The 20,879-nt window shown below is 43.9% G+C and overlaps 2 protein-coding genes across 2 annotated transcripts; both read left to right on the top strand.

Annotated features, from left to right (window-relative positions):
- Positions 1-1,695: 1,695 nt before the first annotated feature.
- On the top strand, positions 1,696-6,213 carry LOC146982318 (keratin, type I cytoskeletal 13-like). The gene is made up of 7 exons (XM_085783313.1): positions 1,696-2,179; positions 2,967-3,049; positions 3,293-3,449; positions 3,571-3,732; positions 4,523-4,648; positions 4,740-4,963; positions 5,914-6,213. The coding sequence occupies exons 1-7, from the start codon at positions 1,730-1,732 to the stop codon at positions 6,140-6,142; spliced, it is 1,431 nt and encodes a 476-aa protein (XP_085639439.1). The 5' UTR covers positions 1,696-1,729; the 3' UTR covers positions 6,143-6,213.
- Positions 6,214-11,197: 4,984 nt separating this feature from the next.
- On the top strand, positions 11,198-16,645 carry LOC146982317 (keratin, type I cytoskeletal 50 kDa-like). Its single transcript, XM_085783306.1, has 7 exons — positions 11,198-11,629; positions 12,143-12,225; positions 12,345-12,501; positions 13,113-13,274; positions 14,555-14,680; positions 15,307-15,527; positions 16,473-16,645. The coding sequence occupies exons 1-7, from the start codon at positions 11,234-11,236 to the stop codon at positions 16,564-16,566; spliced, it is 1,239 nt and encodes a 412-aa protein (XP_085639432.1). The 5' UTR covers positions 11,198-11,233; the 3' UTR covers positions 16,567-16,645.
- Positions 16,646-20,879: the final 4,234 nt, after the last annotated feature.

The following is a 20,879-nucleotide window of genomic DNA, read 5'->3' as shown; positions in this document are numbered from 1 at the left end:
TATTTGTGTATTTCTGGTGTTTGCTTCAAAATTTTGTCCAGTTGGGGTCCATGGTCTAATTTGTGTCAATTTAGGGTCTTTGATGTAAAATGTTTGAGATTCACTGGTTTAAATCATTGAAATGGACGGAATCACTGAGTACTAAATCTTGCATTGTGTTACTTTAAGGCTAACAATCAGTAAGCAAAAAGTGTAATACCAAGCAAAAGTTAGAAATTGACCAACACTGGTCAGATAAACTGTGATTCAAGGCCAAAGTTAGAAACTTGCTAAAGTTACTTAGTTAAAGTGTAACTTAAGGCTGAAGTTAGAAACTAGCCAACATACTGTAGCTTAAAACTGGGGTAGGTACTGTAGGATTTGTTCTGAAAACCAACCCACAGCTCCCGGTATCTTTGACCAATCAAATCTATTCTGGTCTGGTGGTTCCTGATTGGTTGAAGGGTTGACCCTACTCTGTCCAAACAAATCTGGAGGGCCAGTCCCCTCAACCAATCAGGAACCCCCAGACCAGAATAGATTTGATTGTTCAAAGATACTGGGAGCTGAAGGCCTTTTTAGCAGAGACGTTCTTTAGGCTGCTGCATACAGAGACCTTTCCTTGCTGGCAGCTGAATGGGAATTTCTGAATTTCTCAACAAGTTAATATTTTGTTAAAACAAATCCTGCCTACACTGGCTTTAACTATAACTGACTAAAGTTATCAACTAGTAGAGGCAGTTAGAAGCCACATTGGCAAAGGTGAGTGTTTAGCTAATAAACAGCAGCCTAATAGATACTAATTTAGATTGTATGGTCTGACTTATAAACTCTGAAGGTAAGAAAGTAATCTACTAAACAAGCTGTTTAGCTTCTGTCCCGATCACAGCCACCACCAAGGTAAAAGTTTCTCGGTCCCCCATTAGATTAGAGATGAACTGTTGTGATGCTGTCGACTCAGACTGAAACTCTGGACGTTGGAAACAGTTTATAATTGGTTTCAGAGACACTGTGATTGTCCTCCCTGCTCTGTTAATGGTGTTGGTTTGTTAGAAGAAGCCTTCACAGCGTCTCTAAGTCTGATGATCCCTCTGAAGCTCCGTGGCTTCTCGAAATCCTCCACACAAAGAATTTACAGCCTCGGCCTGAGTGGAGTTTTATGGTTCCTAATAGGAGGTAATGAATGGCCGCTCGTCCTCTGCTCTGTTTACTCAGGATCATTCAGCTGACAAAGGTTCATCCTGATCAAACATTTGGTTTAATCTTTAAGCTGGTGTGTCTCCTTCAGCTGCTGCCAGCACTTCCGTCAGTGTAGCGGCTGCAGTGATAGATTGGGTGTGAGAGTCTTTACGCTTTGGATTTTGTGGTTTTAATTTCAAATGTCACCCAGGTCTGGACTCGCTCTCTAACCTTTCTTGTGAAATCACAGTTGGCACGGCTCAGCAAGTGGTTGAACAAGACGATGGGGTGGAGTCGACATTTCTCACACTCTCGCTCACAGCCCATTAACCTTCACGCTGCGATCCTGAGAGGCTGTGGTATGATGACAAAGTCGCCTCCTCCTCCTCCCAGTCGTAGCACCATCTCCCCCCTGTCCTTCCCCCTCTGTCCTTCCCCCTCCTCCTCACACTCTCATCTAATGGTATAAAACATCGGCCTCTCTCTCAGGTCGGCACTTTCTCCTCAGCTGAAGCAGAAAGACTTCTTCCCCCTCATCACCACACCATCAAATCAAACCAAAACATCTACCATGATCCGCTCAAGGTCTACTGGTGGTGGCGCCTACAGGAGCAGCAGCCTCTCCATGCACGGAGGCGCTGGTGGCGGCAGCGTCCGGATCTCCTCCGGCGGCTCCTCCATGTCCATGCTCGGTGGCGGCTCGTCCTTGTCCATGCTCGGCGGCGGCGGTGGTGGTGGAGGTGGAGGAAGCTCTTACAGCTACAGCTACAGCAGCGGCGGCGGCGGGGCTGCGTTCGGCGCCGGTGCCAGCAACGACGGCATGGAGATCTCCGCCAACGAGAAGGCCACCATGCAGAACCTGAACGACCGTCTGGCCACCTACCTGGAGAAGGTCCGCAAGCTGGAGACGGCCAACGCCGAGCTGGAGCTGAGGATCCGCCAGTTCCTGGAGAGCCAGATCACCCCGGCCGCCAGAGACTACAGCGCCTTCTACATCACCATCTCCGACCTGCAGGGCAAGGTAGGCTCACGTTGGGTCACATGAATGAAAGTTAATATTTTGTTTTTAAAACAAATCCTGCCTAAGCTACTCCAGCTTTAACTATAACTGACTAAAGCTCACACAACTACAGTAGAGGCAGTTAGAAGCTGCATTGGCAAAGATGAGTGTTTAGCTAATAAACAGCAGCCTAGAGTGCATGGTCTGACTTATAAACTCTGAAGGTAAGAAAGTAATGTACTAAACAAGCTATTTAGCTTCTGTCCCGATCACAGCCACCACCAAGTTAAAAGCTTCTCAGTCCCCTATTAGATTAGAGCTAGTCTGGCCTGACGGAAGTGCGTTGCTGCGATTAGCCTCTGATTGGTCGGAACGAGCCACCCGGCGGAAGTCCACATCATGGTGGTGGATGGTGTCGACACATCCGGACTGAGATCAGCTGCATATTGTCTGAAAAGATGTGATAATGTGATGATGTAAGTCGACCCTCGTGGCTCGTTGACGGTTGACGAGCCTGTTGAACAGGAATCAGGGTCGTAGAACAGAACAGAACAGAACAGAACAGACCTTCACTGCTGAAAGTCAAAGTCATGTCTAATATTTGACATGTTTTAGTCTCCTGATGACTCCAGTCACTCCCCTGCGGACAACTTAAACTTTGGGCCCCTTTTAAAAGCTCTTGAGCTTCTCAGGGTGTCCCATATTTTAATGATTTTAATACCTTTTCTATATATGTGAATGAAGATGATTGATTGATTGAAAATAGCAGTGAACATGAGAATCTAACTGCTTCTCTTTCACCTTCCAGATCCAAGATGCCACCAGAATGAATGGCGGCATCTACCTCTCCATCGACAACGCCAAGCTGGCCGCCGACGACTTCAGGCTTAAGTGAGTGGATTCAGTCATTGTTGAAGAGAGAAATTTCAAAGTCAACCTGTTGTTAGGGTTAGCACCAGATTTAAACCCAAAACCCACATTCGCAACTTCATTTAAAAAACCTAAAAATGAAAAATGTAATTCTAGATTTTGAACCAACATCAGTTCTGAATGTAGAGATGGAGAGGAGACATAAATCTATGCTGAGATGCTCTTTAGATCTTCAAGTTGATCAACCTCACCTTCGTTTTTCAGGTTTGAGAACGAGCTGGCCATGCGTCAGTCTGTGGAGGCCGACATCGCCGGACTGAGGAGAGTCCTGGATGAGCTGACTCTGGCCAGAACCGACCTGGAGATGCAGATCGAGGGTCTGAAGGAGGAGCTGATCTTCCTGAAGAAGAACCACGAGGAGGTGAGTGGCCTCCCCGACAATAAGTCATAAGTCTCAGTGGAATGAGGTTTGCTGTTGTCAGGTGAGTCTTGAGTCCTCACCTCCAACTGTCTCTTATCTCCTCGTCGTTGTTCCTCTGCAGGAGCTGCTGGCTCTGCGGGCCCAGATGAGCGGCCAGGTCAACGTGGAGGTGGACGCCGCTCCTCAGGAGGACCTCAACAAGATTCTGGAGGAAGTCAGAGAGCACTACGAGTCCGTCGCCGCCAAGAGCCGCAAAGATCTTGAGGCGTGGTTCCAGGCCAAGGTGAGGATGTGAAGGTCGTGTTGGTGGGTTCATCACTTACACCAAAGAGGGTTTTGTTTTGTTTTGTTTTTTTAAATTGAGAAATTTGACCACTTTTCAAGAAATTTGACCACTTTTTTCTAGAAATGTTTAAACGTTTTTGCAGAAATTTTTACCACTTTTTGAGAATTTTTACCACTTTTTTCTAGAAATGTTTAAACGTTTTTGGAGAATTTTTTTACCACTTTTTGAGAATTTTTACCACTTTTTCTAGAAATGTTTAAAGGTTTTTGGAGAAATTTGACCACTTTTTGAGAATTTTTACCACTTTTTTCTAGAAATGTTTAAACGTTTTTGGAGAAAGTTTTACCACTTTTTGAGAATTTTTACCACTTTTTTCTAGCAAAATGTTTACACGTTTTTGGAGATTTTTTTTTACCACTTTTTGAGAATTTTTACCACCTTTTTCTAGAAATGTTTAAACATTTTTGGAAAATTTGTACCACTTTTTTACAGAAATTTCTCTACAAAATTTCAAAAAAATTGTGCCAAGGGCCCTAATTTGAATGAACATTGACTAAAAATGTAACGATCTTCCGTCTCAGAACAAATATTTGTCTATTTCTGGTGTTTGCATCAAAATTTTTACCATTGGGGGTCCGTGGTCAAATTCAATTTAGGACACATATTACATATTTATGAGATGACTTAAAGAATCCTACTGGATGTATGGAGCGTGTGCAGCTGCAGACAGATGTGGTGGGATGGGTCTCTATCGGTGTTGACCATCTTTGTGTTTTCACTCACACAGACAGAAACATTGAACAAAGAAGTCTCCGTCAGCACAGAAACCCTCCAGACGTCCCGGTCAGAGATCACGGAGATCAAACGGACGCTGCAGAGTCTGGAGATCGAGCTGCAGTCACAGCTCAGCATGGTGAGCAGAACATCTCAGCAGCTTTCACCTCCTCAGCTCCTCTGAGCCCATAAACACACTGAGCCGCCTCCTCTCTGTTCCCCCCCTACAGAAAGCAAGTCTGGAGGGAACGCTCGCCGAGACTCAGTCCAGATACAGCAACATGCTGATCGGTTACCAGAGCCAGGTGGTGATGCTGGAGGAGCAGCTGGGCCAGCTGAAGGCCAGCCTGGAGTCCCAGTCCCAGGAGTACCAGATGCTGCTGGACATCAAGACCCGGCTGGAGATGGAGATCGCCGAGTACAGGAGGCTGCTGGACGGAGAGGCCAGCGGGAGGTGAGAGGGCCGAGTCCAGGTCCAGGAGGTCCGGGAGGCCTCGGACCACAAGACCAGACATGACACAGAAAAAAAATGATAACATCGAAGAAGAGCCAGAGTTTAAACATTTATTTATTTAAAAAACACACAAATAAAGAAACTACATAAACTTAGGTTTGATAGTTTTAGTTTAGCTCCAAAGCATCCAATAAAGATTTACTCACAGGTGATAAATACTGTTGTTTTCAGCTCAAAGTTTAAATGTCCGTCAGTTAAGGTTAGTCTTTAATACAACCTGGTACTGTGATAAATACTCTATAATACAACCTGGTACTGTGATAAATACTCTATAATACAACCTGGTACTGTGATAAATACTCTATAATACAACCTGACACTGTGATAAATACTCTATAGGGCATCGTGCAACACAACCTGGTACTTCAGATAAATACTCTATAATACAACCTGGTACTTCAGATAAATACTCTATAATACAACCTGGTAGCTATGCACTCCTGCACTTCAGCACTCGTCACTTTAACCACTTTAACCAGCACTAATGCACTTTATCTCCCAGAACTAAACTCTTATGGTCCCCCACCTGTGGAATGTGTTTGTCAATATGTTCTTCATCCTTTTTGTCTCTTTGTGTTGTTTATCAGTTATCAGTTATCAGTTATCAGTTATCAGTTATCAGTTATCAGTTATCAGTTATCAGCCTCTAACTTTAAAGATTTGAAGCTACAGAAGAAAAAAAAAAGACTCCAGTTATGATAAAAGATCATTTATGGATTTATTTTATTTATTCTCATCGGTGTCACTCCCATCTAGAAGATGATGAGTTATTTTTGAACATTATTCAATAACGTCATAATTATTATTATTGAGCATTAGAGCGGTGATGTCAGAGAGTTTCTGAGGATGTGAATAAAGACCTGACTGTGATGTGTTTGTGTCTCCTGCAGCATCTCGATGTCCTCCTCCTCCCTCTCCTCCTCCTCCCTCTCCTCCTCCGCCCTCTCCTCCTCCTCCCTCTCCTCCTCCGCCCTCTCCTCCTCCTCCCTCACCACCACCGTCGTCTCCGCCCCCGTCGTCACCGTCAGCAAACAGAAAGTCATCACCGTCATCGAGGAGATCGTGGATGGGAAGGTTGTGAGCTCCTCGGAGACTGTCAGCCAGTCCGTCGTCGAATGAGCACCAACAGGGGGCGCTCTCACTGCTCTCACACAAAAAATAAAAGTCTGTTGAGGTGCTTCAAAATAAAAGCTCGTCTCTTGTGTTTTTTTTTTGTGAAGTCAACAAGGCTGCAGTTCCTCTAAAGGCCACTAGGTGCTGCATGTTTAGCCAAATATGGGACATGTTCTTAAAGTTAAAAGACGTTTTGGTCAAATTCCTTAAAGGTATAATATGTAGGAATTCCCCCCATCTAGCGGTGTGGTTGCATATCGGAACGTATTCTTGATGTTGCATTCACATGAAATCGGGCGGACGGCAGACGGACAACAGATGCTGCATGTAACAGGATAAACAAGCGTCTAGCCTATGTAAGGTAAGGTATGAGAAAGCTTTCATTTGTATGCGGGTGTGATTCGACTTCAGTGAAATACGTATTTATGAAAGCAATTTTTGCTAATAAAAAGCCAAATAAGTTACATACTGGGGCTTTAAAGATGACACAGTTTTGGAAAAGAAACAGTGAAACTGGTTCAACACTGAAGAAGAGAGAGCAGTGGATTATGGGTCAGATTTCTTTTCCTTTTCCTTTTTTAGGTCCTAAATAGTGGCAGTCGGTGCTGCCAGATAAAAGAGTTCAGATCCCTCAACAGAACAATTCACTGTCTCAGCAGATAAATGAGATATTAATTGTTAAGTTTCTCTGTCCAGGTGTAAAGCCGGTTACACGAGGAAACAAACCAACTCTGATAAAGCTGCAGTCAGTTGGACCGTGTTACGTAAAGGAGGCCAGGTAACAGTGAAGCCACGCCCACTGAGGATGTAGCCTACCTGAAGCAGCAGAAACACAAAGACAAGAGGCCGAGTGTTCAGAGGATCAGGGTTTAGATTTATTTGATGTCAGATGATTGACAGCACCACATACCTGGACCTCGGCTTAACATAGTTTGACTTCCCCTCTCTGCATCAAAAGACACTGCATGGCGCTGTCCCATTTCTCCACACTCGGCTCAGTGCGCTTGGTTAGTTACGCACACACTTTGGTGACGTTGTGCTGGTGGAACGTACATTTGCATACAGTGTGCAGTCTGTCATCTGAGGGCCATTGTTCACACTCGCACAACTCTGACAAACACAGCACAGCAACAGTTTTAATAAACAGTGCTGCTGGATCACAGTCTCATCTACTGCAAAAGTGTCTCTATGCGCAAGATTCAAATCATAAATGTGTAAACCCAACTCTGTAAGAAAACAAAACAAAACAAAACAAGAAAACGCAGAAAACAAATCATATAGAATAAAATGTGGTTTGTGAATATAAAATATGAGATTAAAAAGTGAAAAAGATAGAAAGTTAGTTCATTTTATTGAAATGTATTCCATGGCATCTCCCAAACATGGCTTGGCCAATACTTGACCAATACCGGTCTTACCGTAAGTGTGGGTAAAGTGCAAATCAAGCGCGCTGGTCGTTGGAGAAATGGGACACACTGAGCACTTACACTAAGCCCATGAACGCACACGCCAAGTGCCCAAAACCAGGCTGAAAAAAAATCAAGATTGACATTAAAAAAATAAAATAAATATGAGAATATCAAAATCAGACAAGATGATAAAACCTTTTATGCCTGTCTTTTCTTTTTCCTCCAGACAAAAATTTCAGTCCAGCTTTGATTCATATTCCATTCAACATGCTGTCTGTCCGACTTCCTGGATGACCATCCTGGATCCAGCCTTTAGCCCCGCCCACCTCCACCTGCTGGCTCCAGGTGAGAGAGCAGAGAGCATCGAGACGGTCAGAGGAGGATCAGAGGAGACCAGGACCAGAACCAGGACCAGGACCAGAACCAGAACCAGGACCAGGACCAGGACCAGAACCAGGACCAGAACCAGGACCAGGACCAGGACCAGAACCAGGACCAGAACCAGGACCAGGACCAGGACCAGAACCAGGACCAGAACCAGGACCAGAACCAGGACCAGAACCAGAACCAGAGCAGTGGTGTAGTGTTGTATCCTGCTTTTTAGGTAGGTACAGTACATTCCTGTATAGTGTTGTATCGCGTTCATACCTGTATCACATACAGTTAGATAGTTTTGCTGTAGTGGTTACACTGAAATATTGATGCATTTTCAGTGGATACTGAGTATACCTGAGTATCACTCATGGTATAGACACATCAACTCCGGCGGCGACGGATCCCGACGCAACGGATCGCCGAACGCACCGGCGAGTGGGCGTTTCTGTGTGACGTACTGCAAAGCTTGAGTTTCGCTCTGCCGTTTCAAACATGGCGGCCGGGTCACAAACGATCTCAAAACAACACACTAAAGTACAGTACAGGCCAAAAGTTTGGACACACCTTCTCATTCAATGTGTTTCCTTTATTCTCACTGAAGGCACCAAAACTATGAATGAACACATGTGGAATTAACAAAAAAGTGTGAAATAACTGAAAACATGTCTTTTCTTCTTTGTCTTCTCTTTCTTCTTTTCTTCTTCCTCTCCTTCTTCTTCCTCCTCCTCTATCTCTGCCCCCACCAGTTCTAGTTTCTTCAAAGTAGCCCCCCTTTGCTCTGATTACTGCTTTGCACACTCTTGGCATTCTCTTGATGAGCTTCAAGAGGTGAACCTGACCTGAAAATGGTTTTCACTTTCACTTCACTGGTGTGCTTTGTCAGGGTTCATTAGTGGAATTTCAGTGAGAATCTACAATGTAAATAGTCATGAAAATAAAGGAAATGCATTGAGTGTGTCCAAACTTTTGGCCTGTACTGTATGTTTCTGAAAACATTTGAGGCGGGAAATGTGTAGTGCAGTAACAGAATCTTGATTCATATCTGATCAACACCGCCTAGTTTGATAGTTGGGACGGTTTCTGAGCCGGCCGCATTGCCTTGGACGGACGTCATTTGCATAAAGTTCAATCTATCTTTATGCAAATTCACATACGGCGACGAGGCCGTCAACTCGACGTGCTGTGTCCATCATGCACCGCACGGCCGGAGCTCCTGCTCTACATAGACAATGAATGGGATCCGTTGACTTGACGTCCATTGCCGGAGTTGGTGTGTCTGTACCATTAGACTACACCAGTGGTCCTCAAAGTGAGGTCCGGGGACCCACAGGGGTCCTTGAGAGGGTTCAAGGGGGTCCCCAACCTTTTCTTGAAGTTTTACCACTTTTTTCTAGAATTATTACTTCTTCTTTTTTTTCTTTTCTTTTTTTTTTTACAGAAATCTCTCTAAATATTTCCAAAAGTTCACACCATTGGCCCTAATTTGAACGTACATTGACTAAAAAAAAGTAGCATTCTTCAGTCTTAGAACAAATATTTGTTTGTTAATATTTGTGCCGTTGGTTGCACTAATCGTTGGCACAAGTTTTACAGAATACTGTCAACTCGCACCCCTTTCAAGGGAAATGAGAGAGAAGATAGTACATTGGAAATTAATTTTGAGCAATATAATGTGTTAAGACACGTTGGTTTGAATGGTGATAAATCTGGATATGCCCACAGGCACAGCTGTAGAACTGCAGAGAATGAGTTGTGAAATGTGACAGTGTGTTCACGGTCAGGATGCAGTTGTTCCAGACTTTAGACACGTCCGTCCTCTTCCCTTGTCTCTTTTAGTAAGTTTAGTAATTGTGTAAGAGTATTTTCCTGAAATACGCCATGTTGTGATGCTGTGTAAAGACCTTTGAGACAAACTGTTTGTAAAAATGGGCTATACAAATAAAACCAGAATCAGAATCAGCCTTTATTTACACTATACAGAAGTACAGCGAAACTACAGCAATCAACCCGTCCGTACATATACAATACATACAATACATACAATAGGACATGTATTGTGACTGTGACCAGTGTTAGTGGTTGTGCTAATGCTAACTCTCTCTCTCTCTCTCGGCCGCTGTTGGTTTCATGAATGTGACTCTGACACACACCTGTCCATCGTCATGGTGACGATGCAGGACCACAACAAACAAGAAGCTGATGTAATAAAACTGTTTTCACAACAGGAGAGAGAGTGGACACATTGGACACAGCTGTTTGACAAAACACTCTCACTCTGTTTCTCTTTCTTATTTTGTTCAGAATCCACAAACTCCGGTTTTGGAGCCAAACGAGGACGTGACGACGACGTGTTGAACAGTTAAAGCTCAGATTCAGCTGAAAACACAAAGACACTCAGGTCAGAGGTCTGAGGTCAAACTGAGACATCTCAGTGTCTTCAGAAAAAAATATCTGCACTTTTCTTTATGCTTCATTTGCATTGAGTTCTTATTATTCCTTGTATTGCTTAGAGTGTCTATGATTGTACAGCACTTTGGTCATTTTAAATGTGCTTTATGAAATCAATAAACTGTGACTTCATTAAGTCAGGACAGAGGGAGAGACACACAGATTCAAATTTCTTTATTAGGATTAACCCCTTGAGGTGTATCACCTCCTTTTCGAGGGGGTCCCAAGTAAAATTAAGAAAAAAGGATAAGGAAAAGAGAATAGAAACACATAACAAATACAACATACATACAACATTCACACACAAACACCGGAAAGAGTAATCCAGACATTACAAACATTACAGCCTAAGCATACAAGAAATAGTGAGCTGTTACAAGCAGTTAACTTGAATGCATATCATATTATGGGGTATAGTGGCTGTACATAGCATGAAGGACTCAGAAATGGGCAGTAGGCAGTACACACACACACACTCAGAGAGACAACAGACATGTGGGGACGTGCAGGGAGGAATCCAGAGGGGGGTCGAGGTTTGAACTGTGTAAACATGTGGAGCAGATTAAATTCCTTTAGGTTTCTACCTGAGCCGACGACATCGCTGACTCACCTGAGAGACATCCAGCTGCAGATAACTGAGCAAACACTCGAGTCCTGGATGTCACATCGACATCGTTGTGCAACTGTAAATCCCTGCTGTGATTTGGTTGTTTGTCATCCTCCTCCTCCTGCCCCCGGGGCGTGTTGTGGGGGCCGGACCCTGAACCCCTCCCTCACTGTCAGGAGGCATAAAAGCACCCGAGTCCAGTCTCTCCTGCATTCTCTCCTCCTCTCCACCCAGAGCAGACAAACCTCCTCCACCACCATGGCCTCCTACTCTCGCTCAGTCTCCTTCTCCAGTGGGAACCGGTTCGGCTCCATGAGGGCTCCCAGTGTTTACGGTGGCGCCGGGGGCTCCGGGGTCCGCATCTCCAGCATGAGCGCTCCCAGGAGCTTCTCCTCCGGCGTGGGAGCCGGTGTGGGAGCCGGCGTAGGAGCCGGCTTCAACCTGGCCGACGCCGTGGACATCTCCGACAACAAGAAGATGGCCATGCAGAACCTGAACGACCGCCTCGCCTCCTACCTGGAGAAGGTGCGCAAGCTGGAGGCGGCCAACGCCGAGCTGGAGCTGAGGATCAGAGAGTTCCTGGAGAGCAAGACCAAACCCGAGGGCCACGACTGCTCCGCGTTCCAGCTGGTCATCAGCGACCTGCAGGACCAGGTGAGGCGACCAGGTTCTGATTAACGCAGAATAGAAACGTTGGTGCAATGGGATGATGATCTGCGGCTGAAGATGCTGCCATTGTTCAGTCTTCGTGTGACTCGTTGTTAGGTTGTAGGATGAACGCAGGTGCAGCCACACCCAAACCCAAACCACCACCAGCCCAAATCCGGCCTTCGGCGCTGCATTTGCATGATGTGCAGATAAGAACAAACAAACCACTGAAACACCGAGGGCGGATTTGACTTTTATTTGTTTAATCATGTCTATTGAATCAGTCGTGTCACGAACGTCTCTGTGTTAACTCTCTTATCTTATCTTTTAACCCTGTGTGTGCTCTCAGGTGAGACAGGAAGCAGAGACAGGACACTGTAAATTTCAGAGTTAAGGTCATTTATTGTTTGTAGTGTCATCACTAGTGGGGCAGCCACGCCCCGAGTCTGCTGCAGCAACAGTTGAACACCTTGCAGCTGCTTCAGTCTAACTTCAGTCTGTCCTCTGTCTGTTTTCCAGATCTTAGACGCCACCCGCACCAATGGATCTCTGTACCTGGCCGTCGATAATGCCAAACTGGCTGCTGACGACTTCAAAGTGAAGTGAGTGAATGAACAGTTTCACATGTTGTTATAGGTCAAACAGCTGCTGCTCAGACTGAGACCACCTCCATGAAGCTGAGAATGAATAACAATGCCACATCTGCTGCTGCTGTTCACAGGTATGAGAATGAGCTGTGCATGCGTCAGAGCGTGGAGGCCGACATCGCCGGGCTGAAGAGGGTCCTGGACGAGCTGACTCTGGGAAGATCTGACCTGGAGATGCAGATCGAGTCTCTGAGGGAGGAACTCATCCAGCTCAAGAAGAACCACGAGGAGGTGAGTAAGACTGGATTGAGCAAAACCAACCCTGCTCAGATCAAGTATGACGCAACAACATTTGCAGCACTTGTTTATTGAAGAATTCAATCCCAAAATCTTTTCAAGTCTCTTTAAAGTCACACAGAATGTGTAGATGTTGGTTCAAACTCACTTAAAGCAGAAGTAAGGTGAATGTTTGTGTTAATCTAAGTCTTAAATAGTTGCATCTTCCGACAGCAATCACTTCTATAGAGTGTTTGGTCTGAAACACGGGTCTGTCAGTCACTCTGCTCTGCTCTGAGCCCAGGAGAAAACTTTCCTTGTATCCTACAACCTTTATCCAATGAGGAGAGAGAACGGTATAAAGGGGCAGTCCTCTCTGTGTGTGAATGTGGTGACGTAGGGACGAGGGGGGGGACTGCTAACTCCATCTGCTGACAGGAAGTTAGACAAAACCACCGGATCGCTTACTTCTGCTTTAACATTTGCAGTGTTTATTGAAGAATTCAATCCCAAAATCTTTTCAAGTCTCTTTAAAGTCACACAGAATGTGTAGTTGTTGGTTCCAACTCATTTTACCTCGATATGAAGCTGCAGACACATGAAATTTGTCCCGTCTTCTCCTGCAGGACCTGCTGGCTCTGCAGGCCCAGATGAGCGGCCAGGTGAACGTGGAGGTGGACGCCGCTCCTCAGCAGGACCTGTCCGCCGTCATGGCCGGGATCAGAGACCACTACGAGACCGTGGCCACCAAAAACCGCAGAGACCTGGAGACCTGGTTCCAGTCCAAGGTGAGCTTCAGGGTTTGGATCCTAGTTTCATCAGAGCAGAAGCTGCCACAGATGAGTCAGTGCAAGTCATGATTCAAGAACCAAATCAATTCAACAAGTGAAGTGGAAACTAAAAACACGATGATGAACAGCGGAGTGTCATCTGCATACAAGGGTTATTATATTCACTGATCTGATATATTCACTAAAACTAGCAGTGAAACTAAAATAAAAACTTTTTTCCAAAAACTAGAACCAGCTCCAACCTCCAGGTGTGGATGCTAAACTGCAGTAAAGTAAAGTAGAGTCAGATAATTTTCTTAGAGATGTCTAAAGCTGCAGGAACACAGCTCAATATGGGACGACTTGGAGTACGACCCACAGGTAGATAAGATTGAATTGAACCTGATGAGGACTGATGGGAACATTATGGGATGGATGCAACTAAAAGGTAACAAGTTCATCTTCAGAGGTCTGACAGAGGCTTTCTCCTAAAACCTGAACAACTACAACTAAGACTAAGACTAAATAAAAACTACAACTATGACTAAGACTAAATAAAACTACAACTAAGACTAAGACTCAATAAAAAACTACAACTAAGACTAAGACTAAACTAAAACTAAGACTAAGACTAAATAAAAACTAAATAAAAACTACAACTAAGACTAAAACTAAACTAAAACTAAGACTAAATAAAAACTAATTCCTCTAAAATAAAAAATAAACTAAAACATTCATTTGTTGAACTCACTAAAACTAAACTGAAATAAAAAAAATAAATAACTAAATAAAAACTAAAACTAGAAACAGCATTTCCTAACGGAAAATGCGTGTGAATGCTGAAAGCCATTGCTGAACCATGCTGAATTAGCAGAATAAATTCACAAAGACATGTGGAATGGCAAGGAAGGAATTGAACCCACAACTTCATGACCTGACACACTAACCATATGGCCACAGAGGACCTGAGTTACAATGAGTACTATGGGGAATCAAAGACTGTCCAATGACAGCTGAATAGTTGGGATCACAAGTCAAACAATGATGTGACATGACTGAGGCAGGAATCGAACCCATGATCTCATGATCACTACCTTTATTCTACCACTCGGCTACAGAGAGCACACCTTTTTTCAGACTGTTGTCATTCATTGTAATGTGATGATGTGTTGCAAACTGTGGTACGAGTAATCAATGAGATAACAAACTAATGAAGATGAATGAATGAATTAAACCTATAATAACTTGGACAGGCTGATTTAAGTGTTCTCTGACTCGTCTCCTCTCTGCTCCAACAGTCTGAGGAGGTCAACAAGGAGGTGGCCGTGAGCACCGAGTCCCTCCAGTCGTCTCGCTCCGAGGTCACGGAGGTGAAACGCTCTCTGCAGGGTCTGGAGATCGAGCTGCAGGCGCAGCTCAGCATGGTGAGTTTCTACTGCCGCTCTGCTTCAGTGGTGGACAGAGGATTTCTACTTTACTTGAGTATTAGATTTCTTTGGTACTTATTACTCTTACTTGAATACATTTCCAAGACAAATGTTTTTACTTTTACTGGAGTTAATTTGTAGGAAGGCTGAAAAGTACTGGTTACTTTCAGGTCTTTTTCTAAAATCCTATTGGACACAAGCTGTGTTTGTCTGTGAAGGAAACCCTAACCCCTAAAAGCAGCACATCAGTGCAGCTGAGCAGCAAAGAGTTCATTCTCACTAACAAGAGTTAAAAGCTCCTTACATTCATTTACAAACTATTAGAGTCATTCACTGATGTGAAGAATAAGACATTTACTCTGACTCTTACTTTTACTTAAAGTAAATTTAAAATCATGTACTTTTGGATACTTAAGAACCCTTTAAAAGCAAGTACTTTTTTACTCTTACTCGAGTAAACATGTCGACGGAGTAAATTTTGACCAGTAGTATTTGTACTCTTACTCAAGTACTGGAGTCGAGTACTCTGTCCATCTCTGCTCTACTTTTTCATCACGAGTCGACAGTCTGAGTCTGAAAAAGTCTTCTCACACGCATTCTTCTTCTTCGTTCTTCCACATCAGAAAGCGTCTCTGGAGGACCAGCTGGCCGACACCCAGGGCCGCTACGCCACCATGCTGGGGGGTTACCAGAGGCAGGTGGTGTCTCTGGAGGAGCAGCTGGCCCAGCTGAGGGCCAGTCTGGAGACCCAGGGACAGGAGTACCAGATGCTGCTGGACATCAAGACCCGGCTGGAGATGGAGATCACAGAGTACAGGAGGCTGCTGGACGGAGAGCTGTCCATGTGAGTCCGCCACAGAGTAGACCGTCCTCACAGTCAACATCACAGCCTGGTTCCGTTCACTCAGCATCACCCACCGAAACACCCAAACAGTCTAAACAAAATAGTCAAACTCAGCAATAAAACCATAGGTCAGGAACAAGAGCCACTCATCAACATCTACAAGGCACACAGATCGCCATAGAAAAAGCAGGGTGGTTGTGCGCACATCCAATGCCTATTTTAGGCCAGGTGCCGGACAGTCAGGATAATTGCAAAGAAAAAAAGGCAATATCCGCACACTGAATTAAAGCTCCCATTTATTGGATAGCCTACTTGCTTACAACGTTTCGACCGATGTGGTCTTCCTCAGGCAAAATGGCCTTTTATAAATGGGAGCTTTAATTCAGTGTGCGGATATTCCCTTTTTTTCTTTACACAGATTGCCATAGACACAACACACACACACTACACAGAAACTACAGCCTACTGCCATCAGCACGCAGATACAGCTCACTCCCACTCCGGACAAAGAGAGCATCATCCAGTTTCATTCCCACCTCAGTCCGACTTCTAAACACCCACCAGAACCTTTTCCTTTTCAATTAACCTGTTTTTAACTAATTTTCATCCTTGTATGTGTCCGTTTTTAACCTTTGCTGCGAGTACTTGTACTTATGTGTGGTTGTAGGAATGTGTATTATTATTGTGTTGGGTATGTCTGTGGTATGTAGGGATGTAGGGATGCGTGGATCGTTGTTTTGCACCTGCACTTTCTACTTTTAAATTTGAATTGAATTGAATTGACCTGCAGACCCGACCGGTGGTCAGAGGGAACGGGAAAACTGTAGAAAAAAACGTAAAATTCTCCTTTCCATTAGGTCTCTAGTGTTGATAAAACTTTATTAATCTGTTGATCAGAGACATAAAGGATAACGATGTGTGTGTGTGTGTGTGTGTTCCCTGCAGCCCGATGACCACCACCACGACTCGCAAGGTTCTGATCGTCACCAAAGAGCTGGTGGACGGTGAAGAGGTCAGCTCCACCACTGAGGAGTCCTGAACACACACCTGAAAACACACACCTGAACAAGCTGCCGTTCTCAGAGTTTTACCAATAAAATATTTCTGATGAACTGAAATGTGTGTGTTTGTGTGTGCGTTTCTTTGGTTGTTTATTATTATATTCACATTATACAAGGGATAGTTCAACATTTTTGTCAAATTGGCCCATCACCATAACCCCTATAGTCATAGCAGTAGGTTCATTACCTTTAATTGTCGGTGCAAGCTGTTTTTAGAACGGTGGAGCAGAGCCGTGAGCTGCTCAGAGCTACGCTACGGAGGCTCATTATGGGATTTCTTGGTTTCCCTCATCAAACTCATCAAATACACAATCCAACAACTCCACAACGCTCTGGTGGACAAGTTGTGACCTGCACATTCACCACGCTATGAGATAATAACACAACGTTACCACACAGAGTTGTTTTAGAGGGAAATTCATGCAAAACCGATGATGCACGTTGCCTTCAGGGACAGTTTTTCATCAACAGTCTCTGTATTTACCCTGTCCCTGTGGATATGGAGACATATATGCCACCTTCACCTTCATCCCTCTGCTGCTCAACATGAAAAACAGGGATGATTTTTTTTTTAATGATGCAGCAGCAGCAGCTGTGTGTGTTCCTCAAACCTCCACCAGAGGGAGTCACACTGTAAACCACACCTCCACTGTAGAGCAGCAGCTACAGGCTCCGCCCACCGCCATGACCTCACTGCAGGGGAATAAACTGTGAGGACCAGAAAATGAAGCTCCATACAGTATAAAGGTAGATGTTTGTGTTAAAGCCGAAGTCAGGTGAATGTTTGTGTTAATCTAAGTCTTAAATAGTTGTATCTTCCGACAGCAATCACTTCTATAGAGTGTTTGGTCTGAAACACGGGTCTGTCAGTCACTCTGCTCTGCTCTGAGCCCAGGAGAAAACTTTCCTTGTATCCTACAACCTTTATCCAATGAGGAGAGAGAACGGCATAAAGGGGCAGTCCTCTCTGTGTGTGCAGCCAAGGGATGCGCCTGAATGTGGTGACGTAGGGACGAGGACCAATAGATCCATGACGAGGGCGGGGGCTGCTAACTCCATCTGCTGACAGGAAGTTAGAGCCAAAACCACTGGATCGCTTACTGATAGCTTTAAATTCATTTAGAAAAAATTATAGTAATTCATTGATGTGAAAAATAAGAAATTTACTCTTACTCTTACTTTTACTTAAAGTAAATTTAAAGGCATGTACTTTTGGATACTTAAGTAGCCTACCTTTAAAAGCAAGTACTTTTTTACTCTTACTCGAGTAACATGTCGACTGAGCTACTTTTACTTGTAACGGAGTAAATTTTGACCAGTAGTATTTGTACTCTTACTCAAGTACTGGGGTCGAGTACTCTGTCCATCTCTGCATATTATGTTACATTAATATATCTAACAGTTTGTGTTAATGTTGTAAACAGTGGGTTCAGACGTCTAAGTTACGGTAATAAACTTGCAAACATTAATAGTGTTATTACTTTTATTCATTCAGGAACGGTGACGTCGTTCACAGCAGCAATAAAAACACAAACACATCAAAACAATTGGAAGAAATATAAACAACAACAACAAAGGAAAGGAAAAGGAAAACAACAAATAAAAACCTGAACAATAATTAAAATATTAAAGTGAAGTTGAACACAGTCATGTGATGTAACTGAAGATGTTTTTATCTTTATGTGTTTGAGCAGCTGTTTGTTTATGTCAATGAAAAATGTCATGAGTTTCAATTATCGTACAGCCGTGCCTACAGCCTCAGGTGTGTGTGTCTCTCTGTGTGTGTGTGTGTGACCCCGTCTGACAGGTCGGTCTTTGTTTTGTTAAGTAAATTCACTGTTTGTTTCCTTTGTGTTGATGACATTGACGGCGTCTCTTTGTTCTGTTTCTTATCGATGTTGTGTTGATGTTTTACAGGAACAAATCATCCATTCCTCTTTATTGCAGGAAGAAACTTATTGATGCAACTTTTATGTTAGTTTTAGATTATGGAGACGTTTTATACAGACATGCATCAGCTACAACTCTACATCCACTTGACTCATTCAGCCCTGAGGTTTATTACAGGCGACAGCTGCAACACTCATCATTGTGACCTGTATTATAAAGTTCAATGGCCCCCCCTATCAAACAGGCGTGGTAGACACTGGATTTTATTTATTTTTAAAACTCTCACTGGTCTCTTACCATCTTATATTAACTATCTTTTAATGCAAGCCTTTATCATACGCGGTCAAAGGACTGACTCACACTGCAGGTTCCCTCTGTTAATACTGAATTTGGAAAGTCCAGTTTCTCTTACTTCTGCAACTGCAACCTGGAACAATCTACAAAACCATCTGAAACTCACCATGCTTTATCATTAGGACAATTTAAATCCATAACTGCATCTTATTTTACCTCCAATTGCTACTGTTTTTAATTAGACTTCTCTGTTTTCAATTTATCTTTGTCACTTTTACTTTTTGGTATTCTGGATATTCCTATTCCTATTCCTATTCCTATTCCTATACGTTTCAAACGTTTTGTGTTTTGTCTCGGCTATATTGTAAATGAGGTTGATCCTCAATATATTTCAGAGTTTAAATAAATGTTATAATATTTGCAAGCTATTTTTAGAACGGCGGAGCAGAGCCATGAGCTGCTCAGAGCTACGCTACGGAGGCTCATTATGGGATTTCTTGGTTTCCCTCATCAAACTCATCAAATACACAATCCAACAACTCCACAACGCTCTGGTGGACAAGTTGTGAGCTGCACATTCACCACGCTATGAGATAATAACAGAACGTTACCAGACAGAGTTGTTTTAGGGCGCACTCACACTAGGGCCAGTATTTCCGTATCATGCTGAAGCCCGAATGCCCCCCCTCCCCTGTCCCCCAAGCATGCTGAAGCACAGTTGTGTCCGACACATACGTCATCACGTTGATATACCAACACAGCGGATGAGCTCTGACTGCAGAAAGAACAGCGCTTTGACCGGTTGTAATGGTTATCTTTAAGTTTAATCAAAGCGACGTTAACTAACAATGTTTACAGCTCGACGTAATCGTTAAGTGACTGTTGTTTACACGCAGTTGCACACGTGGTGGAGAACGAACCCGCAGCGCATTACTGTATGCATTCCTGGCCAAGCGTACCGTGCCCAAGCACACCTCTCCCAACCGTGCCGGGCCAGGGAAGTGTACCGTGCTCAGGCACGGTTCACTTGCACTCACACTAGCAATAGAATCAGGACTTTAGGGGGCAAAAAGTGGCCATGAAAATAATTGGCAACAAAGACTATCCAACCCTTCAGTCAGTTTACGACTACTTTTCATTCTTTTTCTTGAGACTGTGCTTTTTATTATTATTTTTTTTATTTTTTTAAAATCTTTTTAATGCTCCAGCCACTCCTGCACTTTATTTGAGTTTTTAATAGTTCTCATCAGTACTGTTTATCTACCATATTTATATTTATCTGCGTGAATGGGAGAGTTGTGTGTATGTGAGAACTGTGCGAAGAATGTCAAATGTACTGGTTTTTTATCTGTTTTGTGTACTTATGTAATGCAGTTACTTGCGGCACATGACTGTCCATGACAAATTTCCCTGCAGGGACAATAAAGTTGTATTGATTGATATTGATTGAAACGTGCTTGGGCACGGTACGATTGCCTAGTGTGAGTGCACCCTTATAGGTAAATACAGAGACTGATGCTGAAAAACTGTCCCTGAAGGCAACGCGCATCAGCGGTTTTGCATGTATTTACCTCATACATATTTGCGTCGCCTCCAGCGTGATTCGTTTTTTAATGTGTAAAGCACTTTGTGTTGCATGTTCTTGCAGGAAAAGTGCTCTATAAATAAAGTTTTGATTGATTGATTTGACTGATTATCTACCTGTGGGTCGTACTCCAAGTCGTCCCATATATATACTCTACTTTACCTTAGTTTAGCATCGAGACCGGGAGTTTGGAGTTAGTTCTCCTTTTTGGAAGAAATTTTTATTTTTTATTTCTGAATGTCTGGCGCTCCAGGCTCAGTGTGTGGACTGACAAGAACCGGTGCGGCAGGTGAGGGCCCCTGACCAAACATCTGAGCCGTTGCCTGGGGGGTTGAGGGCTGGGCCAGGCCTGCTGGACCATGCACCTGACCCCTCAGTCCAGATCTTCTGGCTCTTTGGGCCCTGGGGCCTCACTGCACCCGGGACCCGGGATGTTTGACACCCCCTCCTCCCACCCCCAGCCGTTCATGAGGGATAAAAGGCGCTGAGCTGCAGCAGCTCCTCATTCTCCTGCAGCTCCGA

Source organism: Trachurus japonicus, chromosome 8, assembly GCF_045865225.1.
Source record: "Trachurus japonicus isolate A0001 chromosome 8, Traja_1.0".
Taxonomy (NCBI): Eukaryota; Metazoa; Chordata; class Actinopteri; order Carangiformes; family Carangidae; genus Trachurus; species Trachurus japonicus.
The sequence above is the reverse complement of the archived record's forward strand: the minus strand, read 5'-3'. Positions and strand labels throughout refer to the sequence as shown.